This window comes from Protomyctophum parallelum, assembly GCF_964188405.1.
Source record: "Protomyctophum parallelum genome assembly, chromosome: 17".
Taxonomy (NCBI): domain Eukaryota; kingdom Metazoa; phylum Chordata; class Actinopteri; order Myctophiformes; family Myctophidae; genus Protomyctophum; species Protomyctophum parallelum.
Genome location: NC_139719.1, coordinates 22,204,397 through 22,226,751, shown reverse-complemented (window position 1 = coordinate 22,226,751; position 22,355 = coordinate 22,204,397). Strand labels below are relative to the sequence as shown.

Sequence of the window (22,355 nt, the reverse complement as noted above, 5' to 3'; positions counted from 1 at the left end):
TTGATGTCACTGTTGGGTGGGTTTCTGAACTGCCCACAGCCTATGTGACACAGACAGAGTAGAAAAAAACGTGTCATTTTATCATGATTATTAGTGAGGACCTATTATATGAAGATAGGTTGAAAAGTGGTCCTTTAATGATTACCGTCATTATGGTAATCAAACAATTAATATCGCACACACCATACCTGTAACTTTTATTATCCCTCTTAGTCTTATTATTCTCAAAAAAAAAAAAACGTTTTTCTTTTTTTTTTTCAAAAATTCTTCCAGGGCCGCATGTGGCCCGCGGGCCGCCAATTGAATATCCCTGATCTAGGTTGTATATTGTCAAGAGGAAGGTGTGAGACATAAGACTGAACAATACAAATTAATTTACGGCTGTTATCAAAGCAAACCTGGGCTTCCATAACACCTCAACAGTGCTACAGGCTGATCACCTCCATCACTCCATGCCATGCCCCATTGATGAAATAATTTCTTAGCCCAGACTGGTCGACATTTCTCATTGTGTGTGTGTGTGTGTGTGTGTGTGTGTGTGTGTGTGTGTGTGTGTGTGTGTGTGTGTGTGTGTGTGTGTGTGTGTGTGTGTGTGTGTGTGTGTGTGTGTGTGTGTGTGTGTGTGTGTAGTCAGGACAACTCAAGAATGGATGGAATATATATTTATTGAATATAAGATGAGCAATATATTTATTATGGTTTGGCAATGTATTGGATCTGCTTTTTAGGTACTCAGATCAAGCGCATCAGTCCCAATCATAGGGACTCTGAATCCCCCGTACCTAAACAGCAGATCCAAAACGACAGGTGTTAGCTGGGGTGGAGGTGGGTGAGCAGCAGGTTGTATACAGCAGCACGCTGATACAGCAGCAGCAAGAAAGGAAGCAGGAGGAGAAATGCAAACCTCCGGTTAAAGTAGCCGGTATGAAGATGGAGTGAGTGTGTGATTGGCTGAGTGAATCATGTGAATGAGAGCGTGATGCTGAGGCGGCCCAATTAACGGCCGGCAGCAACTGCACTGAGGTTCCCTGACTGAACTTGCTCTGCGCATGTCTACGACAGGTACAAATGCTCATATATATATATATATATATATATATATATATATATATATATATATATATATTTATATATTTTTTTAGGTTTTCACATAAAGATGTGTCCTAAATGTATGCAAATAAAGTACAAGTTGTACTTTCTACTAACACACACCAACCAACCAGTCATACAGTTCCCAGATATGGTGTGAACTTGTAAGTGGACATGAAGCCACGATAATCAAATGGAACCGTGTGTTTCTGCGCGTGCGTGCGGTACATACAGTAGAGAGAATGGAACCGTGTGTTTCTGTGCGTGCGGTACATACAGTAGAGAGAATGGAATCGTTCACTGTGGTTGTTGCTCCAGCAGGCTCTGAAAGATGCACAGTCTGTCTCCCACAGACGGAGAAAGACACACACAGAGCATGGCTTTTCATGTGAGGGTGCCAAGATACTGCCACTGTGCACCTGTTGTATAGGGAGCTTAAATTACACTGTACAATGGAGCCGAGGACAGATGCCATGTCACTTTTCCAGTGGCGTCAATACTGGGTCTCTCTCTCTCTCTCACTCATTCTCACGCACGCACGCACGCACGCACGCTCGCACGCACACACACGCACACACATATTCACAGTAGTCCGAGTGGGTGGATGCTGTGTAAATAACCACTGAAAGCAAGGCCGGTGTCAGACCGGTGTTGGCTAACAGGTGCCAGGAGTCAAAGAGGACACATCTGACCCAAAATGAACCTGTCTCATTCATGTTTCAGATTCTTCTCGTTTCTGTCACCAACAAATCATCAATTCGTCAATCTCTCTCTCTCTCTTTCTCTCTCTCTCTGTCTCTCTCTCTCTCGGCACCAATGACAGGCGCCTGAATAAAGTGCATTAACAAATAAGAGTTGGTATTGATTCTGGTGTGTTTCATCTCGCTCCTCTGCAGAGGTATATGGAGTTTGAGGACTCCCAAGAGGGGGAGAAGAAGGAGCTCCAGTGTCGACTGGTGGTGCTGGAGTCTCACACGCGCCAGCTGGAGCTGAAAACCAAGAACTCCCTAGACCAGAGTAAGTCCCACCACTCGCAAAACATACTCTCCCCCACCCTGGCTCTGTGATGAACCTACATATAATATAGGCAGTAGGATTATCTTCATCACTGGCTTTATCCTCTCCAACAGTCTTGATCTACACTATTATCTTCACCTTGCGTTGACCTCTGTATTGTTGACATGTTGTGAATCTTTTGTGTTGTGTCACTGTGTGCGTGTGGGTCCTGGGTGGGTGGGTTGCAGATGAATTGCCTCTCTTGGGATCAATAAAATAGTCTGAATCTCTCTTACTCTCATGCGCACACACACACACACACACACACACACACACACACACACACACCAGCGACACCCTGGCCGTTTGCAGGTCTTGTGACTGTTGCTAGCCCTGATGTGCCTCAGGACAGATGGACTTGGCCGTTGCTAATGAATAAGGACCATTATTAACATTATGTAAAAGACCGGCTTCTCTTGTTTACTCCAACTGTTCCCCAACTAAGCCGAGGCCTGCATGTAAGCTATAATGACATACAGTACAGTACATGGATATTCCAGCCCAAGGCCAGGTATTAAACCCTTCTCACAGTGAGGTCTGTGACTCGAATAAATAATATAATAATTCAGATTATTATTTTGTATTAATCATGTTTATCTAATTGTGCAGCCAGGTTTTGCACAAAAAACTATTAGAATAAAATGTCTTTTTGAATGTCAAGTAAAGAATTCAAGTAAAGTCCTGGTTAAATGCTGGCGTTTGAAGCAACTTGCTTTTATGAAACAAAAAATATCCCACGATTTTTGTAACTCATTTTCTTCTTTAATTGTCAATTGTCTACACTACACTCCCTCTGCTAACCTGCGGAGATCAATGAACTGACCTCATACTTCTTTCAATGCATGAGCAGTCCAAGCCGCTCCTTTTCACCTGACAGGGGGGAGTTGGCCCGGTTGGACGTAGCGCGTGGAAGGAACACGTTATTCCAAACAATTCCTTTTCCCCTCTATCAGGCATGAAGCAACATGCTTTTGATTGGAAATGTGAGAAATTCACTGTTATGGCATGTTTTTTTTTTTAAAGCGACTCGAACCCTAATGATTGACTGAGTCTGAGTACAGACCTGCCAACCTGTATGTCTTTAGCACTTTTTGAAAGTAGAGGCTGTTACGATAACTAAAGTATGCAAAAAGCTTGTGATCAGGATTTGTGGGCCGATACTAATAACCCTAACCGAATCCTTTCCTCAGGATTGGTCGATTATTGACCTACTCTAAATGGTTCCGTTTTTATTCATTAGGGACACTCAAACAAATAAATGTTTTACCCCCTTTTATCTCCCCAATATAGTCGTTATGCCAATTGATTCCTCCCCACAGACATTTCTGTGTTGACACTGCTTGTTGTATCCTACTGACTCACCTACCAGTGAGGAGCCCCCACCAGGATGACCTTTGCCCTCCTACTCTTCCCGCCCCAACACTTTCCGCTGACAGGTGCCAACCCCAACCCATAGGAGTTTGTGTAGTTACAATTATCACGCTCCCCGCCGGGCTCCCCTCCCCCGAACACAGGCCAATTGTGTTGGTGCAGACGCCCGACAAAGCCTGTTGCACCACGGTGGATTCAAAACCTCCACCTCCGTGCTGGTGGGCTGGGACTTTACCACTGCATCACCTGGGCACCTCAAATTTTAGATTTCTGACATGGCCTAGCCCCTTAGATAGCACTTTAAGTAGACTTAGACTTTAAACAGACTTATAGCTTGTTTGCGTAGACAGCACTAGAATTGCATTTTATGTAGTAGTCATAGCACTTTATAGTACACATGTATAATATATAATATAGTATAGTACCGGTATGTATAGTTTACATAGATACTCCACTGTTACGTTCTTAGCTTGTTTTCGGCAACACTTTTTGCAAGGTTCTTATAGGTTCAAGGTTCACTTTATTTGTCATTTCACATGTTTGCACATATAAAACGAAAACCGTACTCTCAGGACCAGCAGTGCATATTTAAAACAAAAACAAACAATAAATAAGCATAAAATCCCCCAAAGTGCAGTGCATTAAAACAGAGCAGCATATAAAAAAATAGGTCTGACAAATATGGTATTCTGCCTAAAGTCTTGAGCAATTATGACACAGAGGATGACTTGTGTTTCTCACAGGACGTCAGTAAGCAAACCCCACATGATGTTCACACTGCACAGGACTCATCTTCCTATTATTAATCTATCCCGCCAGCAGTTTGGTTTATATAAGTTTCCTGCTATGCTCCTGCATGCCAGAATCAGAACCCACACTCGTCATGAACAGCCAGTGTGCTTAATCTATAATGCCATGCCGGGTTGTTAAAAATGTGTTGAGTATTGGGGAAACATTATTTGTTGCTATTGCAACTATTGGAGCAGCGGTGGCCGAACGGTTTGCGGAGCGGTCTTGATACCGGAAGGTCGCCAGTTCGCATCCCCGGACCGGCACGTTAAAATTACCACCGCTGAAGTGCAAGGCATTGAACCCCTACCACAAGTCCTTGGGTAAACAAAGAACTTTGCTTTGCTTTGCAAAGCGATAAAAGTGTCACAAACTCAAGTGTGAACTTATTTAGCAGTTATTTTCCTACCCAGTAACTCAAATATTAATTAAAGGAACACTTATTCCAGAATTATGTTGATATTTCTTTAGCATCGTACTTTCACTTCCCTGTAAAACCCCACACATCTGTTTATCTGCTGTAGGTTATTTCTGTCTATTCTTTAATCTCTAGTTCCTCTATCAGTCTTCTCATAATGACACGGATCACACCTCACTCTGAAGCGATTGCTCTGAATTCCCCATATCTCCAGCTTCTCAGCTTGTTTCGTGTTAATCCCAGCGAAAGGAACTGTTGTGTACAGTGCAACAAGGTAAATTTACAGACCAGGAGGGCAAAGTGTTAACTTTAGAAGGTGGGGTAACTCTGTTTGCTGTGTGAACTCTTGACTGGGGCTTGGTGCATAGCCATCGTAACTGAGCAGATGGGACATTTTACTGCTTCAATCTCCGCCTTTGTGCGATCATGACATTGTTTGGCTGCCAGTTGAGCGCTGCACACACACGCGCAAAGATTGTCGGCGTGTTTTGACTACAAACGGTCAATGTCAGCCAACAGCCACAATGGAATAGCTAAGCTGTGGGCTGCATATTACTGAGACAGACGGTTACTCCATGGATTAGTTTGTGGTTGTTTTATTTAGGATCTGCACATGTGTGTATAAAATGGGAATTCAGGGGTAACTGTGTGTCACTTTCCAAAAGCAGGACACTGTTACATCCAGGTAACTTCTTCGTACTCTACATTCAGGGAATGTATTGGTGTCTGGGGCACACACGGGTTATGGCAGGGGTGTCCAAAGTGCGGCACGCAGGCCAAATGCGGCCCGGGGAAGAATCTTATGCGGCCTGCAGCTTTTACATGAATTGTATTATGAATGGCTCGCCCAACAGTATGGGAAATTTTGACATTGAATTTTTGTATAATTTGTCAGGATTCCTTGTTGTCTCATTCTGAAGTGGTCAAAGAAAAGCTATTATTTCATTTTTTACCCTGCACGTCTGATTATATTTGGTAATGTAGTTGGCCCTTGGGTGTTAATATTAAATATTTTCTAATATGGCCCCCTTTGTAAAATGTTTGGTCACACCTGGGTTATGGGAACCGAAATATAGTATGGGAACGTTTGTTTTTGGAAAAAAACTAAAACAAAGAGAACATGAATGATGACATCATTGTACTTCTTACTTATGGTGGTATAAATGCTCTTAACCCATTTTGGGCAGGAACCCCTTTTGGTGTTTCAAGCACTCTGTTATACTTTAGCTATTGGAAATTAGCAGATCTACAAGCTCATAGCGCGCCACCGAGTGGCACGCTATGAACTTGTAGGTCTGCTATTTTTGAAAAATCGTAAATATGCGGCACATATCTTTGAATAGGTATATATTCTTTCAGAGTGAACGTTTGTTTTATTTCGACGTCAGGCCTAATAGGTCCTTTTAGACGGGGAGCGGTGACGTCTGTATCAACGACGGGTCTGCTCATGAGGGGACGCGTAGCGTAAAAGAAAAAGCTCACCACAATCCACATCTAGTCACCCGGTGTAGTTGCGTGTGCGCGAAACGAGCGTGCGTGTGCGACAATTTCACGGGACCGCGGCCATGAAAATACGCTTTGCTTAACCCATTTAGACCTTCTTCTTCTTTCGTGTGTCCTCATCAGATGTCCAGCTCAGTAGCGTGCGCCGTGCAGCCACGCCCTCGTCTCAGGTCCCACGTCGAATAGGCTGGCCTCCGAGGGTGGTTTATACAGGGGACAGGTGGGGACATTTAGACCTGAGGGAAAAAAAAGGCTTCTAAATCCTCAGTTTTCTGAATAACCCATGTTTCTATGTCAGTGGTGCTCAACCATTTTCATGTCAAGGACCCCCAGAGTTATCTGTATTGGGCTGCGGACCCCCATCTGAAAATGTGTTTTTCCTCCCCAGAAGCAAAGATTTGAGTTAAAAACGTTCGCTCTGAAAGAATATATATTCAAAGATTTGTGCCACATTTTCAAGATTTAAAAGAAAATAGCAGATCTACAAGCTTGTAGCGCGGCACCGAGCGTGTAGATCTGCTATTTTTCAATAGCTAAAGTATGACATTATCCTTAAAACACCAAAAGGGGTTCCCGTCCAGAATTGGGTTAATTGCCCCTCAACTTTTCCGTGCATCCTCTCATTGAAAATTAATTGCTAAGCGCGTCAGTCGCTGCCCATCTGAAAGGACCTTTACACAATGCAATGACTTATTTATTGAGGGTAGTGTGCAACTTGACAAACTAAAACTGTACTAATCTATTGAGGGTAGTGTGCAACTTGACAAACTAAAACTATACTAATTTATTGAGGGTAGTGTGCAACTTGACAAACTAAAACTATACTAATTTATTGAGGGTAGTGTGCAACTTGACAAACTAAAACTATACTAATTTATTGAGGGTAGTGTGCAACTTGACAAACTAAAACTATACTAATTTATTGAGGGTAGTGTGCAACTTGACAAACTAAAACTATACTAATTTATTGAGGGTAGTGTGCAACTTGACAAACTATACTTATTTATTGAGGGTAGTGTGCAACTTGACAAACTATACTAATTTATTGAGGGTAGTGTGCAACTTGACAAAGTATACTTATTTATTGAGGGTAGTGTGCAACTTCACAAACTAAAACTACATGCACTATAATTGCACTATGATCGTTCTTCTTTTATGCAATATATTTTCCCTCTATTTTATGTATTCATTTATATTTAAATGCCTTTCTAAGCCTCATGTAAATGCACTTGCTTGTGCTATACAAATACACTAAGACATACTTGCCTGGCTTTTCCTTTTTTATAACATAAAACACTGGATTGTTGGTATAAATGTGTGATTTTTAACTGTTCTACTGTAAACTATTATGCATAGTTGTTAAAGGAGAGTAGTACAGTATATATATCGCATGTATTTTGCTGGGAGAGTTTGGACATGCACATCTAATACATTTTGCAGAACTAGATGACCACAGTAGATGGTCAGTGTGGTGCATGACCGCAGAGGATGACGACCAGGAAGGCAGCTTATGCTGAAGAATTCAGTCGAGTGGTTGTGGTATTTGGCCTCAGCAGCTTAAACCTTATCACTGGACTATAGTAGGCTTGTGATTTAATGGATGCACTATAACTGACAAAAAGGATCTGTCTGTCTTCCAAACAAATCTGCCTTTCTGGGGAAAGATGGGGAGAGCTTTCCTGCTCCACTGAGGACCCCTTGTGGCACTGACATGTTGGTACAAACTGAACTGAACTGATTTGTCAGCATGCTTTGATCCAGTCTTGCAAAAAAAAAAAAAAAAAAAAACTTGAAATATTACTGCAGTCTATTCTTGTTGAAAGAGAACTTTACTTTGAAGCACGATAATGTGTTATTTTGGCACAGAACCTTTTTTTTTATTCAGCAATCTTACTGTTTGAAGACATTGAAATTCCTTAATTTCCCTTTCTCTCCCATTTACAGTTAGCAGACTGGACGAGAGGGAAGCGGAGCTCAAGAAGGAATACAATGCTCTTTATCAAAGGCACACGGAGGTATGCTGGACCACGATCAAAGTGTGGGTGTGTGTTGGTGCTGTGGTGTGTGTTGGTGCTGTGGTGTGTGTGCATTCTTGTATGCATACTAAGTAAAGATGATCACCTGATATTCCTGAATCGATGTACAACACAGGACATGCTGGTGTTTGCATCTCTTAGCAACAAATTACAATGAGTCAAAGCACTAGACAAGAGTTACAAGAGACATACAGATAAGCAACGACTATGGTGATTGATTAAAAGTGGGCGTGGCAGCAGGTGTAATGTTACATCACTTTCAGCCAAATACTGTTGAAACTTCACGCTCAAAATGCACTTGTCAAAAATGGTCTATGAATCCTGGTCAGCTAGATCGCCTGATGGAGGGGAAAGGAACTGGTTGGAATAGTGAGTCTTCCACGCGCTACGTCCTACTGGGGGAAACTCCCCCCTGTCAGGTGATAAGAAGCACCCTGCTCACTCCTCGTGCATTGAAGGAAGCATGAGCTCGGTTCAGGGCTCTCCCCAGGTTGGCAGAGGAGAGTAGATCCCAGGATTACAGTTTAGGCAATTGGCACTGGGTGAATGATCGTGGGATAAAAAAATTAAGAGAAAAAGTCTATGGTGCCCCTGGAATCACTACCAGAGCGGCATTTTAACGTGTCGAGTATTTGGCCTTGCTGAAGTTCCTGCCTGTCTGTCATCTACAGTATAATGCATCACAAACGGATGCCAGAACAAACTGTTCAGGCCTCTATAGACAACAGCTGATCTATATACAGTACAAATTACAATTTTGGCATTTTGTAGACTCTTAATCCAGAGCGTTTTATAGTAAGCAAGAACAACACATGGTAACACATCAAATACGTAAGCTACGAACCTAACATCGGTCTAACAGTGGAATATCACCATACAATGAAACTATGCGTATATACTATAGAGTGCTATGTCTACATAAAATGCTATCTAAATTACATAAATTGAGCTTTTGCATATGCCTGGAAGGTCGTGGAGGCTAGGGCAAGTGCTACGGGCTAAGATGGGTTCCGAAGAGGTGGGTTTTCAGACTACGGCAGGAGATTGGGAGTGAGTCTGCAGTTCTGATTGCAATGGGAATTGAATTCCATAGTTTTGGAGCCAGAACGGAGAAGAGTTTGGGACTTATGGAGCACCCGGCCTGGCATTTTTAGTGAATGTTCTTCCAGCTTCCCTGCATTGGCTAATCTGAGCGTGCTGGAGGGTTTGTAAGGTCCATTTTGGATCAATTGGAGAGGCTTAAGTGTGCATGCCGGTAGGCCAGTAAGAAAAGGGTTACAATAGTCATGTTTTGATATGACTGATGTCTGGTTAAGGAGCTGGGCTGACTCCTGGGTGAGGAACGGTATAATTCGTCGAAGAGGCCTTAATTAAAAACCTGCCACCTACAGTATACACTGTCAGCTAAAATACTTCCCATATTTTGGGCATGGATGGGCTCACGGGAGAGTCAAATTCAGCCTTAAATTAAATATTGTAGATATATTACATGCACAAGGGGCCTTTGCCTGTGAACAGTCTACCGCTCGGTGCAATCCATTTTCTATTGGTAGTGTATGCACCAGCAAGCTAATTGCTTAATGCTTTCATGTATTGTGTTTTATGTGCGGTCCAGATGATCCACAGCTACATGGAACACCTGGAACGAACCAAACACCAACACGCGCTAGCAGCAGAGACCTTGGACACCAACGCACCCAGTAAAGCACGGTGAGTTAGCCCGAGCCCGAAGCTCTGCTTTCAGTCATGCTGTGTTTTCTCATATTGTGGCTCAGCAAATCAGAGCATCATGGTAGAAATCTATTTCCTATACGTTGTTTATACCTTTGAATCCGGGAGCCACCTCTGTGTCTCATTAGTTGTTGCTATATATTTAGCAACATAATTATTGTTTCATATTTCTGAATAAGAATTGGAAGGTTTTCAGAAAACTTAGGTTAGGTTTTTTTCGAAGGTGTTTTTTTTGTAATCAGCCTCCGGTCTAAATGCCCTGCGATCTGCTTGGGAAAAGATGATATCTTACTCTTAGCCCATTAAAACCGGAAAAGAATCTGTCATTTTCGATTTTAACAGATTGGCTATTCAAAAGTTAACCAGCTCAGTGGCCTTGTGGTTAGTGTCCACCCTGAGACTTGGTTTCGATTCCTGGCCGGGTCATACCAAAGACAAAGAAAATGGGACCCAGTGCCTCCCTGCTTGGCACTCTGCATCAAGGGTTGGATTGGGGGTAAGTCCCTGCGACATACTAGCGTCATGTCCAGGGGGTGTATATCTGTACATCATGTCCAGGGGGTGTATATCTGTACATCATGTCCAGGGGGTGTATATCTGTACATCATGTCCAGGGGGTGTATATCTGTACATCATGTCCAGGGGGTGTATATCTGTACATCATGTCCAGGGGGTGTATATCTGTACATCATGTCCAGGGCGTGTATATCTGTACATCATGTCCAGGGGGTGTATATCTGTACATCATGTCCAGGGGGTGTATATCTGTACATCATGTCCAGGGGGTGTATATCTGTACATCATGTCCAGGGGGTGTATATCTGTACATCATGTCCAGGGGGTGTATATCTGTACATCATGTCCAGGGGGTGTATATCTGTACATCATGTCCAGGGGGTGTATATCTGTACATCATGTCCAGGGCGTGTATATCTGTACATCATGTCCAGGGGGTGTATATCTTTACGTCATGTCCAGGGGGTGTATATCTTTACATCATGTCCAGGGGGTGTATATCTGTACATCATGTCCAGGGGGTGTATATCTGTACATCATGTCCAGGGCGTGTACCTGTCTTGTACATCAAGTTGCATCACGCTACAGAAACAGGAGATAGGCTCCTGCCCTATGCGCCTCATGGCTCGGCAAGGCTTACTTCTATTAAAAAAATAAAGCAGCATGGCACTAAAGCTTGTACATCTGCTATTTCTGAGAATTTGTATCAGATCTAGTATCAGAGAATTTGTATCGGATCTAGACGCTCGCAGCATGGCACTAAAGCTTGTACACCTGCTATTTCTGAGAATCTGTAAAGAATCTAGAACAAATCTTCTCTTCTGGAATTCCCTGGCACAACAAATTGTGAGAACTACTGGTTTAGAAGCTTAATCCGTTAAATGATGTCTCATGTCTCAAATCACGTGACCCCATCCATGAGGTGGTTGCACTGTGAGTTTCTGGCTTGGGGATGAAATTACTGCATCATAATTGTTAGTCTGTGCGTATCAGTGCATGCAGGTTGCTGGGCAGTAAAATCCTCAGTGTTAATGAATCCACTTGTAACTCAGAGTGTACAATTGTAACCAAATGGACCACTCACTCCCACACATACTCTCCTCCCTACAGGCGAGCTCTGCAGAAGTAGGTCAGAGAACCAGTCTGTCAGATAAAATGTAGAGTGGTGGGGAGGATGCAAGAGAGGAAGTTAAAAACAACACACATAGCTTTATATCTACAGGTATACGTAAACTAACTATCAGGTGATGTTGGCAGGAATAGGACATGGATAGGGCATGTTTACAGTGAGAAGGGAGTACTTTATGAGAATAGAAAGGGTTTGTACTGCAACAGAAGACTCAAACCTGATTTATGTATAACTCTGGGTTTACAGGTTAATTTGACCCTGGATGCTGGGATGCAGTGAGAGTCTGGGACAGATATTATGGTGTGGACTAGGGCATTCACTTCTAGTCATTTTTACTAGTTGACTAGTTGCCTAGTTTACTAGTCGACTAGTTGTTTAACTACCTAATATGTAAAAAATAAATTAAAAAAAAGAGAAGAAGAAGAAAAATATATACTGTATATATATTTTTTTAGTTTTGGGATATTTGGATATTTAGTATTTACTTGTTCACATTTCAACCAACCCAATAATGCTGCAGGCAGGACAATGAGCCAGACTCCAAACCTCTTACCTTTCAGAGTGGCTGCTGCGTCAGATGCAGGGTGCTCCTATAAGCAGTCAAAATGCAGATAATGATGGAAACTATTCCACTCCTGGGTATAATATGTGTGCACTGCACCCAAACAATGTGCAGACTTGAGACTGCAACTGCAGCTCTAGATCCCATAACCCATGGAGAAAAGGCTTATATAAAAAGCATGCATTTGGGGAAAGTGTAAAATCTTCAATCACTTTCAGATGGATATACTGTACTATGGAGACCGAGTGTTTTATCTTCCATTGTATGCAACAAATATATACTCGGTCAATACTATACTCTATACTGTATATAACCTTATATAGCCTTTTCATTGTATCCCAAATGTATTCATTATGTGCCTTTTATGAACTCAAAACTATACTCAAACAGTTACCGTATGTGCCTTAAATATAAATGTATAACCAATACGTTCTTATTATATCTACATAAATCCATATTGGACTACTATCTAAGGAGACACTAAAGTACACTCAGGTATCCTCATGATCCCAATGCATGCTGAGTGAGTCTTGCTGACTGTCTAAACTTAGCATATGCTGGGGGTCAGATGAGGTACAGTAGGGTGGTCCTCCCCCTACTCTGTGCTGTATAGAATACCATAGAGGAAGTTATGGTCTGTGGCATGTTATTCTAAGTGTGTTAAAGTTCATGTATTCACCCACAGACACGCCTGTCCTGAGGAGACATAGACATGGCAGGTTAGGACAAAGAGGGTCAGCAGAATACCATCTCCACCCAAGGCAGCGAAACATTTATAGGATGCCTAGTGTGTTGCCCATATCAGGAAGTTAAACAGACAGTCAAGGCTGAATATGATCTGTATTGACACAGACAGATATTAATGGTGGAGTACAATACATGTACCCCAGAGCCTTGCTGGGTCTTCTGCTTGCTATGCGTAAAGAAAAAATAAGTCCATTATAACTTTGCACCATTGAGCCAGCTCTCTCTCTCTCTCTCTCTCTCTCTCTCTCTCTCTGTCTCTGTCTCTCTCTCTCTCTCTCTCTCTCTCTCTCTCTCTCTCTCTCTCTCTCTCTCTCTTTCTCTCTCTCTCTCTCTCTCTCACAGAATCCAACATGTACAGCGTGTTACTACAGTATAAAGAGGAGAGCACAATTAGACTGTTCCTTCGGTTTAATGACGACTCGCTGCCAGTTCTCGCCGTTCTTGTCCCCTACTCATTCACAGCCAATAAGCTACAGGCTGAGAGGAGGCATATGGAACAAGCTGCCTCAGCATCCGAGAGAGAGGAGGGAGGGAGGGTGGGTGTGTGAGTGTTAGGAGAGTTTTGTGGGGGGGGGGTGTTGACGACAGAGAGGATTCTAGACTAGTCTGTGGCGGAGTGAGATCGCAGCTCAGCCGAGGAAGACGGAAATATGAAAAGGATCACCCGCTGAAAGAAAGATACTAGGAGAGGGGAGGAGAGGACAGGGCAGCCAGTGACAGTGCATAGCCGGTAGCTCTTCTCCAATATCTCTCTCTCTCTCTCTCTCTCTCTCTCTCTCTCTCTCTCTCTCTCTCTCTCCTCTGATGTCAGAGTGAGGTCTAGCAGTGTTGGTGAAGCTCACCAGCCTGTGTTTGTGCTACTGTACAAGCTGCCCCCCCCCCCCCCTTCCGTTGGTTACAGTAAACTGTGCCTCTGCCGTCCCTATCGAGGGGTCGATGGGGAGGGGAGGGGGTGGGGTTGGAGTGGGGATTACCGTTATTGTGGTTGCTGCGTGGTGGTGTGAGGTGACTTTTGTGCCGCCTCCTGCCCCTGTGCCACTCGCTGTCTCTCTCTTTCCGCCTGAGCTGTTTTTTGCACAGTAGTGCTGCTGCCTGGCCGGTGCACTGCTGCTGCTCGGCTGCGTTGCGTATACTTTGGACTCTCCCTGACGGATATACAGGGCTCTGCGGTCGGACTCCCTGTGGACGGCAGCACGCGTCTGCCGAGGTGATATCTGTCTCTCCGCCCATGACCAGGAAGTTATTTTTGTTTTGAGCGACCTGACCGGGAGACCTGTCCGCCTATTCTTCTTTCCCCTGCCCCCCCCCCTGCCCCCTCCCCCCCCCTGCCCCTGGTCCCTGGCGGGGTGCTGGGCCGTGATCCGGGGTGGGGGCCATGAGCCCCGGGTGTATGCTCCTGTTTGTTTTCGGCTTTGTGGGGGGAGCGGTGGTCATCAACTCCGCTGTGCTGGTCTCTCTTTCCGTGCTGCTGCTAGTTCACTACTCTGTCTCCACCGGAGGCTTACCTGCCCTGCCCTCCCTGCCTGCTCTACCAAGACCCAGCAGGTACAACAGCCGTTTCTGACATTTCTCTCGTGTCATGACATTTGAGGTTTTAAGCCACGTTTGAAAGTGCTTAAACCAGTTGCATCATCTCCGTCACACACACACACACACACCCTCACACACACACCCTCACACACACACACACACACACACACACACACACACACACACACACACACACACACACACACACACACACAATGCATTCGATTTCATCGTTCTGTTCGTCACATGTCTGCATTCTCCATGTCCATTGTGCCATGCAGTCACTGTTCTGACCATTCAGAGACTGGGTGGTCAGACATCGTGTGAGTCTGCAGGCTGATATGTGGGTCAGTGGAGAGAGACAGACGATGTTAAGAGAGGCAGAGAGACTAGACAACTTAAGGTAACTGTCATGCACTAGAGCTGGGGTGCAGTACTTAGTTTAGACAGTTTAGTCCTACAACTACAACCTATCTCAAACCCTCAACCCCTAAACCTAACCTCCCACGGGGCAGTACACCTAAACCTAACCTTAACCCATGTCTAGCCAATGACTAGTCTAAACTAAGTATGCACCCCCTAAACCTAACCTCCCACGGGGCAGCACACCTAAACCTAACCTTAACCCGTGTCTAACCAATGACTAGTCTAAACTAAGTATGCACCCCCTAGAGCTGCACATGCATGACATTCAACACAATAAATGTAATAAATATTACAAATTGTAATATTTATCGGGTGTACATCACAATAAAAATGTGTGCAAGAGTAAATCGAGAGTACATATCGACATATTGTAATTTACAATATGTCGATATGTACTCTCGATTTACTCTTGCCTTTACATATATCTCTGCTTTTAGAAAGTTCTCAGATACAATGAGCTGTTATTGGTAAACATGGCCTCAGCGGTAGTCTCGCGTAGCCACAGGCAATCGGAGATCTCCGTGCACACCTAAATTCGTTGAATGGGCTTCGGCCGCAGAGAAAACCAGCAGCGCTCATAAGCCCACGCCTTAAAAAACAGTCCTGTTACCATCCCAATATCAAGGACCGCCCTGACTTCTTTGCATTGGTTCTACGGTTCTGTTATTCTCCGAATAGTTTGTACCGACCCAGGCGGCTGGCGTAGCCGTCTGAGCACCTAGGCTGCTAATGCTGCCTGACAGCGTGTCGCGGCTTCGAAATCTTTCATGAATTCAAAACAAATTAAATTCGTGTTTTTTCAGTAATTTCATGAAGAAATCAAAGCAAAATGTAAAATTCTATAAATTAGAAAACAAATGATTAAGAAATAGTGAAAATAGCCGATCTACAAGCACACAACGCGGCGCAAAGCGACGCGTTGTGAGCTTGTAGATCTGCTGATTTCACTAGTTTGGGTCTTGAGCTAAAATGTTCGGCAACCTGACTTCATTAGACTACTGCCTTTGCTGTCTGTGAAGCGTCTCTCCTTTCAAGAAACCGTTTCCCCTGAGGACTCCCCTCTGAATTATTATTTAGATGTAGTATATGGTTGTACATTTAGTTTGTTAGAAGTAGGCCTAATGTATCCCCTCCCTGAGCATGGGGAACCGTCAATTAATGTGTGATTTTTTTTGAGGGGTGCTAGCCCCTCCTATATACAGCTTTAATGTTTGTGTTGTCTGAACAAATTAATGGAGAATTTACGTCATATGTGTCTGAGAAAATCGGCATATTTATGTCGTAGGAACCCTTGGCCAATAAGGGACCACCAATCGTGATGATTATGTACGATGATTAGAGCGCCCCTCTTTTTTCTTTTTTTACCCTGCCACCCTCCAGTTTAGAACAAAGGACAGCCGTGGTCATCATCATCACTGGCCGGCATGTGACCTCTGCCTCTCTCAATATGGTGGCGTGTCTATTGTTTACTGGGTCCAGGGTTTCAATAGTGCCTGCTGCGCGCTCCTTTCATGGTGGCAGCCATTGTTCTCATCCACACTGTACTGTACCCTTGACTCTGTTGGCTCACTGTGACAGTGAAGCTGTGTTTGAAATTGGCTCATGGTTTACCTGTTCACTGTTTTGGTTTCTTTCACTTGTGTGTGTGCGCGCGACTCGAGACAAGAGCGATAGCTCGGCCCGTCCTTCGATCTTATTGAATATCATTGCAATATTGTAATAGCTATACCATTTAAATAAAACAAAATACTATGATATTGTATATCTTGATACTGTATTTATTTTATTGGAAAAATAGGTTTCAAGGATGAAAAAAGACAAGAAATATTTCAGTGGAACTAGCTTATATTGCAGTCTGAATTTTTGGAGCCTAGGAGAGAGAAAGTTAGCTTTGTTTTGTTCTCAGAAGTCGTGCGTGCGTGCGTGCGTGCGTGCGTGCGTGCGTGTGCGTGTGTGTGTGCGTGTGTGAGAGAGAAAGGGAGACGGGGAGAGAGAAAGAGAGACTGTCCTACCTGGATGAAGCCAACAGGTGCTGTTGATTGATTCATCCCGGAAGTCCAGTCATTCAGCTGACCTTAAAAAAAGAAATAATCACATAGATATCACAGTATAAATCTCTATACAGTATTCTCCTGTGTTAATTTATCCATTTGTACTCTTGAGAGTGTACAAATGGAACACTGGAAGTTAAAGGAGGATTTTACTTTGTAGAAGCAGTGGTGTAAACTAAAATGTCATATTTTCAGTACTTCTACTCCACTACATTTTAGTCAGAGGCAAAACTCCACTACAATTATTTGTAAACTTCAGTTACTAGTTACTTTGTGGATATTGATTATGATTACAAAACATATATTAACCACTCCAACTCCATATACATTTCGACCATTTGAAAATAGCCGATCTACAACCCCACAATGTGTCTGCTATTTTTAAAAGATTTTTGAAATGGGATGGAATTGCAACTGTTCAGCTGTCCGCCATAACCGGAAGTCGGATATTCTGTACTTTTACTGTTGCTACTTTAAGTACATTATAAATGGTAAATGGTAAATGGTGCATTTATATAGCGCCTTTATCCAAGGCGCTTTACAGAGATTGTGCATTACATTCACCCATTCATACACCGATGGCAGCGGAAACCATGCAAGGCACCAACTAGCACATCGGGAGCAATTAGGGGTTCAGTGTCTTGCTCAAGGACACTTCGACAGTAACTCTGGGGGAGCCCGGGTTTGAACTGGCAACCTTACGGTTACCATCCAGGCACTCTACCCCTGAGCCACCGCCGCCCCCCCATTATGATGCCAATACTTTTGTACTTTTACTCAAGCACATTTTGAACTCAGGAGTTCTCATTCTCTATATTGCAGTATTGATACTTTTACCTAACCCATTTGTTAACCCATTATGTCATAATTTAGCTATTGAAAAATAGCAGATCTACAAGCTCATAGCTACGAGCTTGTAGGTCTGCTATTTTTGAAAAATCAACTGAGTTTACTTTGTAGAAGCAGATACCAATGGCCCTGCGGCTCCGTGTTGTGTGTTTTTGGCACAGCTGACGGAGTAGAGGTAATGGAGCTTATGAGGCATCCGGTTGGACACCACACGAGTGCTAAAGCTCCCTCCAAATGACACCATGCCAGAACACGTCTTCGTGAGGTCTCAACTCAATTACATCTAGCCATTTGTCCCGTTGCACCTGCGCAACATGTAACTGGCTGTTACTACGGCACTAGTACTGCAGCCAGTGGAAAAAATAGACAAATTAACCCATTCTGACCTAAAAATGTCTTCTAGATCCTGACAGTTTTCTGAAAAAGTCAGTCGTTCTTCGATTTAAAAAAAATAGCAGACCTACAAGCTCGTAGCGCGCCACTCGGTGGCACGCTATGAGCTTGTAGATCTGCTATTTTTCAATAGCTAAAGCATAACATAATGCTAACACCAAAAGGGGTTCCCGCCCAGAATAGGTTAAAATGGGGGGACTGTGCACTCCAATTCGCAAGCCCATGATAGCGCATCGCATTCGCGACGCGATGTGAGCTTGCAGCTTTCGGCACTTGACGCGTGAGTTAGGCAAGAAGCTGCCACATCCGCACTATAATGAACAGAAAGGACGACAAAATATTCCTTAGTTTTGGGTCTGAGACACTGAATCTCATCAGATGGTGGTCCGTGGCTCAAATGCCGAATAAATAACGGCCTGCTATAAATCATAGATTCTTTTTGTTAGTTGTGCATTGTGCCAGTCCTGTAATTTGAGGCTCCGGTCAATTCTCTTAACAGACATACATTTCTCTTCCGGCGCAGTCAGTCAGTCAGTCATTGTTGTCTTTCGGTCTCTCTTCCTCCAGGAAGGATCGACCCATCTCCATTGGTCTGTTCCCACTTCCTGGAGGTGATGGCATGACACCTGACCTCCGGAGGGAACCTGTTGAGTCACCGTCAGAACCCTGGAGATACAACGACCTGAGTCACTCGCGCTCTAACATAAGCCTCAAGGTAACACACACACACATGCACACTAGGACTCTGTTTCCCAAACAGTGGGACCCATTTGTGGCTCACGGACACATTGTTATGGGTCCCCTTAGTTTTCGTTTCCTACATTTTGGCTTTTAATTATTATTTAAAAAAATGTCTGAAAAAAGCGAAACCTTTCATGAATTAATAACAAAATCAGATGATTTTTTTCAGTAATGTCATGAAGAAATTAAAGGAAAAATCTAAGAAATTCCATAAATAAGGAACAGATATTTAAGAAGTAGTGAAAATAGCCGATCTACAAGCTCACAAACGTGGCACGAAGCAACACGTTGTGAGCTTGTAGATCTGCTATTGTCACTAGTTTGGGTCCCGGGCAAATTATCCAATTTCCTTTTTGGGTCACGGGCTGAAAAGTTTGGTAACCACTGCACTAGGAGACCTGACTTGAAGTCAGATTCCCTTTTCTTTTTTTTTTTTTTTTTTTTTGAAAGATAGCCGTAAAAATTGCCTGTAAAGTTGGAAACGTCCGTTTGGATAAAGGAAGAATGTATTCACACACACACACGCGCGCATTTTCCCAGGGATCTGAGTCGGTGATATCACCGGTTTCATTTCAAACGGCGTCTCTGGAAAACATACGCTCAGCAGCGCCAGAGCGAGAGGGCAGAGGAAAAGTGTACAATTCTATTCACTACACAGAGCGAGGGAGACGGATTGATTGGCGTGGCCAGAATTGCTAAGCAGTCTCTGTGTGTGTGTGCGCGCGTGTGGCTTAGATCCGAGAGAGGAGAGGAAGTGGTACCATTCGGGGGGCGGGGGTGCCTTTTAGTCGCGTCGGGGGGAGAGAGACGAGAGCAGCGTGTGAGGACAGAGTGTCTTCACATTGTTGCCGTTGGAAACCATGCTGTGCACATTAAGGTCCCATCGTGAATGTAAATCACTGGTTCCCAAACGGTGTACTGTGGGTCGGGACACATTTGTGTGTCACGGACACGTTTTTATGGGTCCCTTTAGGTTTTTTTGCTCCCTACATTTAGTTTTTAATTATTATAATGTTGTTTTCAAAAAACAATCACACTCGTGTGAAGTGAGGGGCGCCATACATCATCGTACATCATCACATTCCGGCCAATCGCAATCGGCAATCGCAATTTTGCCGACAGTTTTCTGAAAAACCTTATGTTTCTGTATCAGTGGTTCTCAATATTTCATGTCAAGGACCCCAAAGATTATATGTAATATGCCTCCGCCCCCCCCCATCTGAAATTATGTTGTTCCAGGGACCCCCAGAAGCAAAGATTTGAGTTAAAATGTTCACTCTGTAATAATATATATTCAAAGATTTGAGGCACATTTTCACGATAAAAAAATAAATAGCAGACCTAGAAGCTCGTAGCGCGGCACTCGGTGCTTTTTAGTTCAATGTTTGTTTTAAAAAACGCCATTGAAAATGAAGGGAAAATGTATGTCATCTTGTCCCTAACACAAACATTAAATGCCATTAACAATACAGAGAATTTAATATTTGTTTTGACACCGTTTTGGTTTACATCACCATTACATCACCTAATCAACATGAGTTAGACTTTAATAGATTAGCGCCCCTCACTTCACACAGGTGTGACTTTTATCCTCGATACATACATTGCTCAGCCAATCAAATCATCGCTATAGTCTAATTTCTCTTTTGGGTCTCGACCCTAAAACATTTGGGAACCACTGATGATAAATGACTGCTGATTGGGCCGTTCGTCAGTCTGTGATCACGTGACCAGGTGATCAGAAGACTGGGAAAGTGAGTCTGAACTCTGGTAACCCAAATGTCACCCAGGGTAACAGTGTGGCTCTGTCTAAATGTGCCTGGCGTCACATTTTTGGGCAGGTCATCTTAGGCAAGAGATGTTCCAAAACAGCTGATGTACATGAGCTCATTGCATTGTTGAACCGCGATGTATTGTGAACTTGAAGATTGGCTATTTTCGCTATTCTCCGTGCGACAAAGTTACATGCTGTAGTGCTTAAGGGGTTATGGTGACAGGCTTGAGTACTGGGGGAAAAAGGATGCTACGCACACCAATCCTTGTAGTGGTGCCGGTCCATGGCACAATAATCTAAAAGGTAGTCTTTGAAAGACAAAAATCCTGTGTGAACTGAATGGTGCAACTCCCCTCTCCCCCCACCCCCTCCTCTCTCTCTTTCTCTCTCTCTCTCTCTCTCTCTCTCATATTAGCAGGCAACAGTGCAGCACGTGCAGCACTATCTCTCTCTCTCTGTTTCTGGCACAACAGCGCCCCTACTGGTACTAATAGTCATACTGGTGCTCTGCTCATTAACGTACTCATAGGTGAACCAACACATAGCACATACTGTAGGTAGGTGAACACGGACATTGCTGTTCCTTGGAGTGGTTGCCCTCCTACACACTGAATTCATTATAGGACGCAGAGAATAAATAAACCAACGTTTCGGCAGACAACTGCCTTCTTCAGGGTATAGAGCCTGGTATAGAGCCTTCTAATGAGAGCAATCGGGATCAGCTGTCTCCCATTCGTGGGTCATTAGGGAGGAGTTGTACCTCATAAATGACCCATTTTACGCAGGAACCCCTTTTGGTGTTTTAAGCATTATGTTACACTTTATAGCTATTGAAAAATAGAAGATCTACAAGCTCATAGCGCGGCACCGAGTGCCGCGCTACGAGCTTGTAGGTCTGCTATTTTTGAAAAATCGTGAAAATGTGGCGCAAATCTTTGAATATATATTCTTTCAGAGCGAGCATTTTTAACTCAAATCTTTGCTCCCTGAACTACATATAGAAACATGAGGTTTTTCAGAAGATTGTCATGATTTAGAAGACTTTCTTTTTTAATTTCGACGTCAGGCCAAAATGGGATTAACCAGACCAGTCTATGCAAATGAAATGACTCTGGAAGGTTAATTCCTTGTCGCTATGACAAATAAACATATCTGAGGTTTTGCACAAATACATTTCAAAATTAAATATGAAATGGAACCACACAGTGACTTACAGTTCATGATTCATGACCGCACAGTGAAGACTCAAGAGTAATTAGTAATACAATAATAATAATACATTTCAATGCAGAGAATAATACGATCAAATATATATATAGAGAGAACAGAGAATTAAGCTGCATGTCCTGGGTTGAATACCGGAGAACTCGCCAGTTTACCATATCGCCGCGGCGAAAATTCTTCATCAAGGTCTTCATCGTTATGCTAACATGCTGTCTTCATCAGTGTAGTACGTCAAACCCACAGATGTTATAGTTAATTTCCAAATCAAATTATTTTGTGCAATTAAATGGTCAGCTAAATGATGATAAAAAGGTGAGTATGATAAGTAGGCCTACCATTTCAGGAATTGTTTACCAATGAATTACATTGATTCTGTACTTTGATGTTTAAACTTTTAGCATTCCTATACTTCCTCTAGTG

General features: G+C 43.3%; 1 protein-coding gene across 2 annotated transcripts in view; it reads left to right on the top strand.

The window, feature by feature from the left end:
- Nucleotides 1-22,355, top strand: part of spag9b (sperm associated antigen 9b) — a 63,821-nt gene that overhangs the window by 13,000 nt on the left and 28,466 nt on the right. For both annotated transcript variants that reach the window (XM_083787200.1, XM_083787199.1), the window contains exons 2-5: nt 1,986-2,106; nt 8,171-8,241; nt 9,878-9,972; nt 18,764-18,911. In XM_083787200.1, the coding sequence (XP_083643326.1) occupies nt 1,986-2,106; nt 8,171-8,241; nt 9,878-9,972; nt 18,764-18,911 (435 nt within the window). The remainder of the gene's footprint in view (nt 1-1,985; nt 2,107-8,170; nt 8,242-9,877; nt 9,973-18,763; nt 18,912-22,355) is intronic.